Source organism: Lolium rigidum, chromosome 3, assembly GCF_022539505.1.
Source record: "Lolium rigidum isolate FL_2022 chromosome 3, APGP_CSIRO_Lrig_0.1, whole genome shotgun sequence".
Lineage (NCBI taxonomy): Eukaryota > Viridiplantae > Streptophyta > Magnoliopsida > Poales > Poaceae > Lolium > Lolium rigidum.
In genome coordinates, this window is record NC_061510.1 from 260607015 (window position 1) to 260618637 (window position 11623).

At 45.4% G+C, this 11623-nt stretch overlaps 1 protein-coding gene across 1 annotated transcript; it reads right to left on the minus strand.

The window, feature by feature from the left end:
* Positions 1-7503: 7503 nt before the first annotated feature.
* Positions 7504-10188, minus strand: LOC124699393 (cytochrome b-c1 complex subunit 6-1, mitochondrial-like). Its single transcript, XM_047231705.1, has 4 exons — positions 9995-10188; positions 8750-8834; positions 7823-7912; positions 7504-7715 (listed from the first exon to the last, which is right to left on the minus strand). Coding segments are annotated over exons 1-4 (210 nt in total). The 5' UTR covers positions 9997-10188; the 3' UTR covers positions 7504-7682.
* Between the last annotated feature and the right edge of the window lie 1435 nt (positions 10189-11623).

Consider the following 11623-nt stretch of genomic DNA (forward strand, 5'->3'; position numbering starts at 1 on the left):
TTGAAAAAGAACTAAAAATTGGTTAGCACCTATTCACCCCCCCCCCCTCTAGGTGCGGCATACGATCCTTTCACATGTGGAAACAAACATAAAAGGTGCACGCGAGCATCGTAAAATACTAAATCCTATCACTACATATGCAAAAACATAAGGTAAATATGCTTTAAAAATGCACCCATTAACTTCCCCAAACTTAGACTCTTACTCGTCCCCGAGCAAGATAGTAGCTTAATGGACAAGGTCATCATGTCCACGAAGCTCAAGTCGTCAAAATACATGAGGCATTTGAAACAACAATTATAATATCAGATATAGAACCACATCATAGGCTCTATCTCACTTCCACATCTCAAATGAATTTAGAAGCTTTCATACCTTTGCACTAATATAGTTCACATGATCGAATATCAATTATTAGCATATCATAGGATCATCAAATTCAACCGAATGAGTTTGTGAGGGGACCTCAAACATACTAAGGATTCACCCAATCACTTGAGATCTTTTCAATCTGAGCATTAAGTATTTCACGGTTGTTGTTTGAGCATCTATCTCAACTTGTAATCACTCTATAACTTTTGATAGCACTCTAATGTTCATCGTTGTCATAATTCTTTTGCTTTGAATAATCTTTCTTTTGTAATCAAATAAATGTATCAAAAATTCATCTCATATCCTATTAGTACTATTAGTGTGGAAGACCCTAAAATCATCGCTAAGTAAAAGCAAAATAGCACTCATCCTAATTCATACATCTAATACAATAATCATAAAACCGAGAATACTCAAAATATAATAATGGATCGATATAAATCTTTCCTTCCTCCAAGGGAGCTAAATATGCAACTAATGCAAAACTTTAGAATTAAAAAAAAACTAATATACGTGGAAGAAAGCAAATATGTTAAACCATTAAGATGGATTACAAGTTGTTATAGATCTCCCTAAGTTTGAAATTAAAACAGGTGGGATCAAATAATCCCTTGCGATTATTTTATTTCAAGGTATTTTCTCTAAGGTGAAGGGATGGTATTGGAGATGGCTACTCGGAGCTTCCTGGTAGTCTCCTCCAAAGCCGAGATACAACGCGGAGACTTCCGCAAGTCAATGCGCATGTCATGAAATTCAATCTTTACCGAAAATCCAGTCTAGCAGCACACTAAGACAGTAGTGCTGCAATGAGAGGAGTCTAACACGTCAGTATTTTTTTTCCAAACGACCCCCGATAACGGGGCCAGGTTCCACTATCATCGAGATAACAGAACAGCAAACAAAAGTTCTAGTGTCTTTTATTTGCAGTACTTTAGCTAAAACTACTAAAACGAAACAGAAAGCTCCGCGCACCGCTACTGCTAGTGTTTGCAGTACTTTACGTCAGGATAAATACTTAATTTTTTTTTTGAAGTAGGAACACTTAAATTAATATGAGCAGCAAGCCGCCTCATTAAAAACCTTTCAGTCCCCTTAGGTACCCTGATAAGGAAAAGAGTGCGTAAGAAACTTGCTGCTCCGAGGATTACACAATGTTCATACAATCGTGATCAACCAGAGACGAGACGCAGCTCGGTGGTGATCCCCAAGAACTACCACTATTTCCTGATTTACCTAGTTGAGCCAAAGCATGAGCAACAACATTGCTAGACCTATCCACTTTGGCAATCATAAATCCTTCATAATTTCTCAGGATCTCCTTCGCTTGACGATACAGGCTCCAACAATCAGAACGATCTCCACTTGGACCATTAAGTGTATGCACGACACGCGCGCAATCAGATTCCACCAAGGCTGGACCAGCAAAGTGAACAGATAGGCACTTCAGACCTTCAAGGGAGGCCAGGACCTCAGCCTCTTCAGCGCTAGTGCAGCTCGGTACATATCTCCATTCCGAGAAAAGAGGTCGACCGAGATGGTTTCTAATTATTATACCAAGGCCCGCCCTCTTAGTAAGGAAATCCCAACCTGCGTCCACGTTTACTTTCAAAGTCCCTTCATCTGGTGGTGTCCAAGTAGATTGTATAGGAATTGGCTCAGCCAGGTGATCGTTGCTAGTAACGTTCTCCTTCCCCTTCGAGTTAGAACTGACAGACGCCACAACCGAGAAGGAGCTCAAGTAATTCCTGATGAACGTTGCTGATGCAGCAACCGAGGCCTTCCCGTCCCCATGTACAATATTGTTGCGGTGGTGCCAAACTCTCCAAAGCAGAAAAAGTGTCCGTGAACGCATGTCGACGGGCATCCCATGTAGCAGCGTGAGTAACCACTCCGGGCCCGTGGCCTGGAGATCTTCCTCCGTAGGTAATTCCCAGACATTACGCAGTTCTTCTCTCAGAGCTCGAGCTAGTGTGCATCGAATTAGAGCATGGTGATCATCCTCGTCCTCTCGGCCACAAATAGAGCAGACCGGATCTATGGTTGGAATTCTCCTGTGGAGGCCCTCCTTCACAGCCAGCGAGGAGGTCGCCGCCTTCCAAGCAAAGACACGAATTTTGTTCGGAACTTTAGCCTTCCACACAAGGTCCCATATGCGGCGGTCCCCCGATGGTTCTGAACTCGACTGACCTCTGCTCAGTGCTTCATAAGTAGGCTCCATCCCCAGTCTGTATGCCGACCGAACGGAAAAAAGACCATTGCTCTCCGGGAACCAAGCCACAAAATCCTCGCATTGCCTAGGAGGAAGTTTGATGGAAAGAATGGCATTAGCATCGTACACGGAGAGCGGCAAGATCTGACCGCCCCTTCATCCCATGTGTGTGTGCTGTGGTCAATGAGTTTGCTAACCCATCTTCTTCTTGAATTTCCCCTACGAGCAATGACGCTCAACGCACCCGAGCGGGGTATCCAATTATCACGAAAGATTTTCACTTGGGAACCGGAACCAATGCGCCATATAACACCTTTTCTAATAACTCTAGCCCATGCATGACTCCCTGCCATGAGGCCGACGTATTCTGGATGAAGGCAGTATCAAGTAGGCTTGCCGAAGGATAGTACATGGCTTTGAGAAGCCGAGCACACAATCTATCAGGGTAATAGAGTAACCTCCAAGCTTGCCGGGAGAGCAGAGCCTGGTTAAAAATACGTAGATCTCGAAAGCCAATACCACCCTGAGATTTAGGGCGTGTCATCTTCTCCCACGACATCCAATGCATGCGTCGTCGGTCATGTTTATCGCCCCACCGTAAATTCCGCACAATTTGGGATAGATCATCAAGTAAACCGACCAGGAAATTTGAAGACTCCCATAGCGTACGTAGGCAAGGATTGCAAAACTGCTTTCACTAGTATTTCTTTTGCAGCTCCAGACATGTATTTCTCACACCAATCATCCGCTCGCTTTGCAAATTTCTCTTTAATAGAACGAAGCTTCCCTTTTTTCATTTGACCTTCCAGCACAGGGAGCCCCACATATTTCTCTTCAAATCATTCTGTATCATATCTCAGGATACTCTTCATCTCGGCTTGAACCTCTGCAGAGCACCTATCACCATAAAGGATGGAACACTTTCCCAAGCTTACCAGCTGCCCCGTTCCTTTCTCATATTTATCCAAAACAGATTTTATCACGGTAGCTTGGTTGATGGACCCTTTGAAAAATAGGAGACTCGTCATCGGCAAATAAAAGATGTGACACGCCCGGGGGCACGCCGACAAATATGCAGCTCCTGTAGAGCACCATCCTCGATCTCCTTCCTAATCAAACAAGATAAACCATCAGCCGCAAAGAGGAACAAATATGGTGAAAGTGGATCACCTTGGCGGAGACCGCGAGTCGGGGTGAAGGGGTCCAACATATGACCGTTAAAGCGAATCGAGTATCGAACGGTGGTCACACATGCCATAACCCACCGAATCCATTGACTATGAAAGCCTAGTTTCGCTAAAACCCCCTCCAAGAAACCCCAATCGACGCGATCATAAGCCTTAGCCATATCCAACTTATACACACAAAATTCCTTTTTCTGATCCGAGCCATTCCGAATAGCATGAATACACTCGAAAGCCACAAATGCATTGTACGTGATGAGGCGACCCGGAATAACGAGCACTCTGTGTCGGGGAGACGATGTCTTGTAACGAGAGGACGCAGTCTATTGACAAGACATTTGGAGACCACTTTGAAAATCACGTTACACAAACTTATTGGCCGAAAGTCCTTGAGCTCCTCCGGGTCACTTTTCTTCGGGATTAACACAATGGCTGTATCATTAACCTCGTCAGGCATGGATCCGTCCGTGAAGAAACACTGGACCGCCCTCACCACATCTTCCTTTAGAAGGCCCCAGTTACGCTGAATAAAATGCGCCGGAAACCCATCAGGGCCAGGCGCTTTGAGTGGACCTATTTGAAATAACGCATCACTAATTTCCTTTTCCGTGAAAGGAGCACATAGTCTCTCATTAGCGTCCACGTCCACACAAGGCTGCAGCAAATCTGTAATGATTCTTGGATCAATATCATCTTCACTGGTATAGAGCTTCTTGAAATAATCTAACGTCAACTCCTCCATCTCATGAGCGTCCATAGTCCAAGAACCATCAGGGCGCTTTAATTTGCATACACGGTTCTTCTTCCTCCTCCACGTTGCGCGTCGGTGGAAATATTTTGTATTGCGATCACCCTCCCGAAGCCACGCAACACGGGATCGCTGCAGCCACATAATCTCTTCACGATATAAGAGTTCATCCATTTCACGCGCTAACTCCTCTTTCTTTGTGACACTTTCATCATCAGATAGTAGAGATAGGGCCTCGAGTTCTTTCCTCTTTTCCTCCATCTCTCTTGGGATTGATTTGAAGTGTTTAGACTTCCAACTATACAGACTGGCCATTATTGTTTGCATGGACACAGCCACATCCCCTAGGTCGCCCACAGGAACTCGGCGGGACCGAGGCCTCCTCAACAGCCCGCGAGGAGTGAGGGCTCCCTCTCCCACATGATCTCATAGCGCCGAATAGGCCTCGTCGGCCTTGATCCATCCGCAACATCGGCGGCCAACAAGAGAGGGCGAGTGATCCGATCTAGACGAGGTGAGATGTCTCAACCGCATTAAGGGGAAGCGAGGTGGACCAAGAGGGGTCGCAAGCGCTTCCTGTCTAGCCGGACTTTGACATTGCGGTCGCCCTTCTCGCTTATTATCGTATGTCCACGGCGTTCCCGTAAACCCTATATCATGTAAATCGCAGTGAGAGAGCACCTCCCTGAAATCCATCATTAAACGTTCCGATCTTTTTGTCCTCGAGAGGTGTTCCTCTTGCCACATAGCTTCATTAAAATCCCCCATCATGAGCCAAGGTTCAGAAGAACGCGGTTTCAGTCTGCCGCAGGTGTAGTCCACATGCGATGACGATCACAAGCTCGAGGTTCCCCATAGACAAAAGTTCCTCTCCATTTAAGACCAAACGGACCGCCGCCGATATGCACATCAATGTGACGTATGCTTGAAAGAAAGAAGATCCACGGTAATATCATCTTGATAATAAAGGGCCAAACCACCACCAGAACCCTCTCCCTTAACACCGGAAACAATGCTTCATACCAATCCGGAAACGCAAATTTTTCACCCTCTCCTCGGATTGCCGAGTTCCGCAAATGAAGACTAGGCAGGGGCACGTAGGTCCGCACAAGGCGGTCCGAGTTCTTGAACGGTCGCGGGTTGCCCCGGTCCCCGGCCGTTCCATCCTATAATACTCATTGGGCCCGGCGGTCCTCCTCGAAGGAGTCCGCCGATGGTGCCAAAGAGTTTTCGGTAGTGACAGCTCTTCCCGATTTTGGTCTGTCCTTATTCCTAGTATATGAAGCGAGCGGAGGAGGCACCGCATGGGGCATTGGAGGCGCCTCGGGGTCGGCGGCCTCTACCTCGGTTGTCTTCGTACCAGGCATCCGTGTCTTCAACCATGTCCTCGAAATCCGGGTTCTTCCGAGCTAATGGATCATCGGTCTTCTCCACTGGATCTTTCCCACCTTCGGTGAAATTTTCGGTGGTTTTCATTGGGTCGGCACCCGTATCCCGTAAATCATCATCTTTATCCGAGTCCGCATCGCTCGATGATCGTTTCCTCGGTACAGAAGAGGGGTTGCTGCCACGGCCACCACGGCCTCGACCCCCACCCCTCGCCGGAAAGGAACCCCTGTAACTCGGCACAAAATTGGGCTGTTCCCTCCTCTTCGCCAACATCCACTTCCCATACTGAAGGTTCTCTGGTTTGTGCACCCCGTCTCCACACTCCTCAAGATCATGACCCATGATTCCGCATACATCACAGAAATAGCCAATCTTTTCATACTTCACTTGTAGCAAAGTGCGCCCTGTTCCTGCGACATTCAAAGGGGACCAACGAATTAACGGATCATTGACATCAATTATAGCCCTTACCCTTATATAATCTCCTTCAAACCACCGAGGATGCTGAATCTCCACACTCTTGACCCGACCAATTCTCCTGGCAAGGTCGATCAATTATGTCACGTCTTCCGGTACAGGCATCTGGGATTGAGTGGATTTGAGCCCATACCGCCACCCGATTGAGAGCTATCGAGCGAGGATCCGCCAAACCATCATATTATGCAATAACAACCACCAATTTTCGAACAGCCGGGGGCCCTGGTTCATCACCTTATTCCAATCCCCGAGGCAAAAGAATTTGAAGATGAACGAGGTTGTCGTCCACCTCTCGTAGCTCGGGATCCATCGCTAGGTTCCATACGTATCGCAATGTACCGGAACAACGCATCGACGCTGAAGTTCTTTTTGTGTTAACTCGAGCCACCGCTAGCCATCGGGCCTCCTTCTTCATCTCCGCCAAAACCTCCTCACCGACGAAGACGTCATCCGGCTCGCCTCCGTGTAGCTCCATGTGCTGCATGGCACGCGACGAGCGCTTCATCGCCATGAGACTTCAACCCGGAACTCGATGCACCATCGGACGCCGCCATCTCAAAAGAACTAGAAACCCTAGCCTATCCGAACCCCGGACCTCTACTCGTGCAACACACCAAGGCCGGGCAGGTAGCCGAGCTACCCCCTTGATCAGCCGAGTGCCCGCGCGAGCGGAGCAGGAAGGGAGTCGGAAACTGGAGGGAAAGAAGAGAACTCACGGCAGAGCCTAGCGCCGCCGGAGGAGAAAACCTAGATCGCCTCAAGTCGCCAGACCGAGAGCGAACAGGTACGAGCCTTAGCACAAAAAATTCAACATGTTGATAAATACTTAATTCAACACACATACATACGAATACACGCTATCAAACTTTTGAACATGTTGATATTATATTCACTTGTGGGCTTGTAAATTTGTGTGAAATAAAAAAAAAGGAATGTTGAAGCAAACCCAGTTTTTCAACAAACCGCAAGAGTGATTTTCCATGAAATTTCACAAGCACAAATGTAACCCCGAACATCTACATAATTTATTTTGAAAAAAAAATAGATAACATTTATTTGGCCAAAAAAGATGCAACTGGATGCATGTTTGATATGATCACTGAGATAAATGGACATACATCAAGTTATTATCGACATCATCAGTGCTTAGCCCACATAAATCGACGGTTGCAAAAGAGTGGCTCTTATTACAAGTTCAGGAAATAGAAACACGATTACAGGACAGGTTCCAGACTCATCAACTTTTCAATGGACAAGGTTATGGCCAATGATCAGGTCACTCACTGAAAGTAGCATCCAGTCATCATTTGAGCTTTTCAAAGAGCTTTGAGGCTACCTGTAGATACATATACCAGACATATTGTTCAGTCTCTATCTCGGCAGTGCTTTCCTGCAGCGAGGTTTTCACAATATTAATCTGTAGTTTAAAAGTAAGTTACTTACACACTTGTCGACGCATGACAAATAGTCAAAATATTGCCCAGTGCAGTGCTTGTGCCCAGTATCGTCAGCCTCGACTCTCTTAACACATTTCTGCGCAACATTGGAGAAGTAATCTTGTATGAGTATCATTTATGGATGAGAAAACTATCGCAACAAATCAAAAACATGCAGCAGAAAAATGAAATTCAGTATGCATAACTACCTACTGTGGCAATGAAGCTCAACTTTACAATCAAAGTGGGAAATTCGTGATGATTGAACAGAGCAATGGAGATCTATGTGATTCTCAACTTTACAATCAAAGTGGGACATTCGTTACGTCCGGACAGAGAAACCCATGGAAGTTCTGGTGAGTTACAATGTGTGTCAGAAACAGCATCACAGAGGATTATAGGAATCCTCACAGTTCTACCAATCTACGAGTGAATTATTAAACAATCATTGGAAGAATTGAACAGTCTGTCATGGCAGCAAATAAGAAAATTGAGTTGTGCAGCTTTTCTTAGATGTCACAGGTTATATTTGAACTAGATCAGAGAAAAAAAAAGTTTAACAAAAAAAAACAAGAATGTCACTTAGTTTGAAGAACTGCCAAGAATAAGTCTGATGCAGCCAGCGCTTATTGCAAATATTATGACAAACTTTGATGGCAAACCGCCAGAACTCGTACATTCACATGGCAAATAAGTAGGTGTACATAATTCATCTACTGTAGTAGATTATAGGAAACAAGCTCTGGCCAATCTAGTCACTTGATCAGTTACCAACACATTATACAGATTGAAAACAATATCATATAGGAATTGTTCCATGATTATACAGACACAAGAGTGCAATTTATCAAAACTTCAGTGATTGAAATATCAGTACCATTAAATTATCACACCAAATCAAGAGGGTGTTACCACAAAATAAGTAAGCGCACACCTCATAAGCATAAAATGGTTTTACACATTGTGGCTTGCAACGGTCCTCAAGATACTTCTTTGGGTCAACAGGTTCCTCATCCGCCCTGACATAAAACAACAATAGAAAAGTATGAAAGTTAATGAAACCAATAGGCCTCTTTGATATGAAAAACATCTCAAAGTTCACAATACGGAAACATCCGAAACTCTGGTGATTACTATTGTGAAATGGTGAAAACAGAAATGTGCGGAATAGGCTCTCAACAAGCATGAGCAGTTCAGTATTCTTTCTACAACTTAAAGAAGAACCCAAGCCAGTCGTATAAATCTCTCAATAGCACATAATATAGGATTCGAGGCATCTTAACCTATAATGTATAGTCAGATAGGGCTTCTTATCTCAAAATTATCCATGCAGACATGGGCCATGAAATGCAATATACTACTTCAGAACCTTCTAACAAGTAAACATAGTGGCATCATACGTATTTCCAATCGTTGATGCATTGGAGCAGGTTGGACAGCGCAACTATATCCCTAAACCATAGAAGATAGCCTCAGGCTCTTGATTCTACCGGTGAAAGCAAACATGAAGCTGCCCACGCACATGAGAAGCCGTCCATGGTTATCTTAGCCACACACTTGTACTCCATAGCAACAGAACACACTGAAAAGAGATAAACAATGCAGGTGCAGCTGCTCTTACAGACGAAGGCACAAGCCGGCCATTCAAAGCTAAACTCTTCACTTTACAATATCATAGTGCGAATAAAGAACAGACAGGGAATGATAATGAATCTTGGGTCAGGTAACTAATAAAGGATCTGTAGTTTCATTCTAAGCTTGTTGGAGCAGATTGGATAGCGTAGCTATATCACCACACGTTACTAGAAGATAGCCCCAACCTCCCATTTCTCATCGCCAAAGCAGGCACCAAGCTGCCCACACCACCGGAAAGCCAGCGAATCTAAGCACGCGTTCCTCTCAGTCGCGTCCTAACCCCCGACAGAGCCACCAGCACACATTTCCCCCCACGACCACGACCACAAAGCAAGCTTGCTCTTCCCCATTCCGTGACCCGCCAGAGACCAACCAAACCGCCGGATCTTTTTCCATGGCGTAAGGCCGTAGCTCTGGCAATCTAGCTTCAATCGAAAGGAGAGGCACGCATACGGGACACGCACGGGTCGCAGACGAGATTCAGACAGCTACCGAGCAGCGGACAGGGAAGGAGAAGAAGGCGCGGGGAAGGATGAACACTCACATGGCGATTGCGCGATCCGGGCGGGTGGACTCTGCTCCTGGCGAGAAGGGGCGAGGCGAGGGATCGGATCCGGGAGGCTGGTCGGAGTTAGGGCTCGCGAGTGGGGGGAATTTGGGAACTGGTTGGCTGACCACGAGGTGGAAGAGGGTGATGCTGCCAGCGTGTGTTTGGAATGGAGATTGGGCCGTGGACTTCGGATTCTTCCGGGCCGGCGGCCCGTATGCCAGCACAAAGCTGGGGGCTATTTTGAATTGAAGGAGTTTGAAAGTTTTTTTTTTCGCAGGACTCTAAGAAAACCTAGTCCTCTAGTAGAGAAATTGGGCATATTCTAATCTCGAATAGAGATCACGGTTGTGGGATACATATGGGTATTCTATCAATCCTATTAAATCGAGGATGTGAAATATTTGCCTTGCCCTCAAATCTAGTGTATGTTCAAACATTTCTACTCCCTCCATCCCAAAAAAAATTGCTTAATTTTATCTAGATACGGATAATATGTCTATATACATCTATATTTAGATAAAGTTGGGCAATTCTTTTTTAGAAACAGAGGGAGTACAAAGCTGTTTGCACCATTGTTGACCATGTCATTTCATGCATGGCTCTGGCTAGCTACATGTAAGAGCATCTCCGAGAAGACGCATAAGAAAGTTGCGCGTAATTTTTTCACAGCGCCGATTTTAGCTGTTTTGCATGCCGGTTGCTTGACTGCTTCATCGAACACCCAAAAAAATCGCGCACGGGTAGCAACATTTTTATAAGCGTTGTAAAATGCAGTACGTTGATGCCTCCACAAACATAAAAAAAACCACAAATGTAGAACAATGAAGATCAACACAACTAGAAAACCAACAATTAATAGTTCAGTTTTTTATTACAAAACAAATAAATAGTCATTGCCAATACAACATATAGTTCATCAACAATACAATAAATAGATCACCAACGGTACAAAATATTTTTTTCAACAATACAACAAACATACATATGAGATAAAATTATTGTTGACCATTCCATGTTCACCACTACTCGATGAAATCATTTTGAAGTTGATCGTGCACATCGGTATTTCGAATCAAAATGGTACGGTACTATAAAGCGGACCACTCTCTCTTTTCTCCCACGCACTTGCACATGGTGTCACATTTACATACAATGCAAATTAAAGTACATTCAAGGAACAAACAACAACACAAATTAAAGGGCTGGGTCGAGCGCACCATACCTGCAAGCACCTTGCGATTTCGCTCTAGCGAACAACAAAGGGACGGCACGACCAATTTGCCGATGCGGGGTCGGGGGGTGATTCGGTCGGTTGGACGTGCGATGACTGATGGGGAGTGGCGTGGCCTCGGTTTTCCGCGTCAGCGACAACGGTGTCGCCGGGGGAGGAGGAGGAGGGGTGGAGGACTCCGTGATGGCGGTAACATGCGTGGAGGAATCAGCTTGGTTTGCCGCGCGCCAAGCGAGAGCGCCTGTGCAATTGAAACATAGTACTCCTGGTAGATATAATTAGCTTATAATACTAATATTTTAAGATTGAAGAAACTTGGTCGCTCACCGATTTAGTAAAATGGAGCGACTTCCGCGGGTTAGAATTAGAGGAGAGGGCCATCCAACACGATT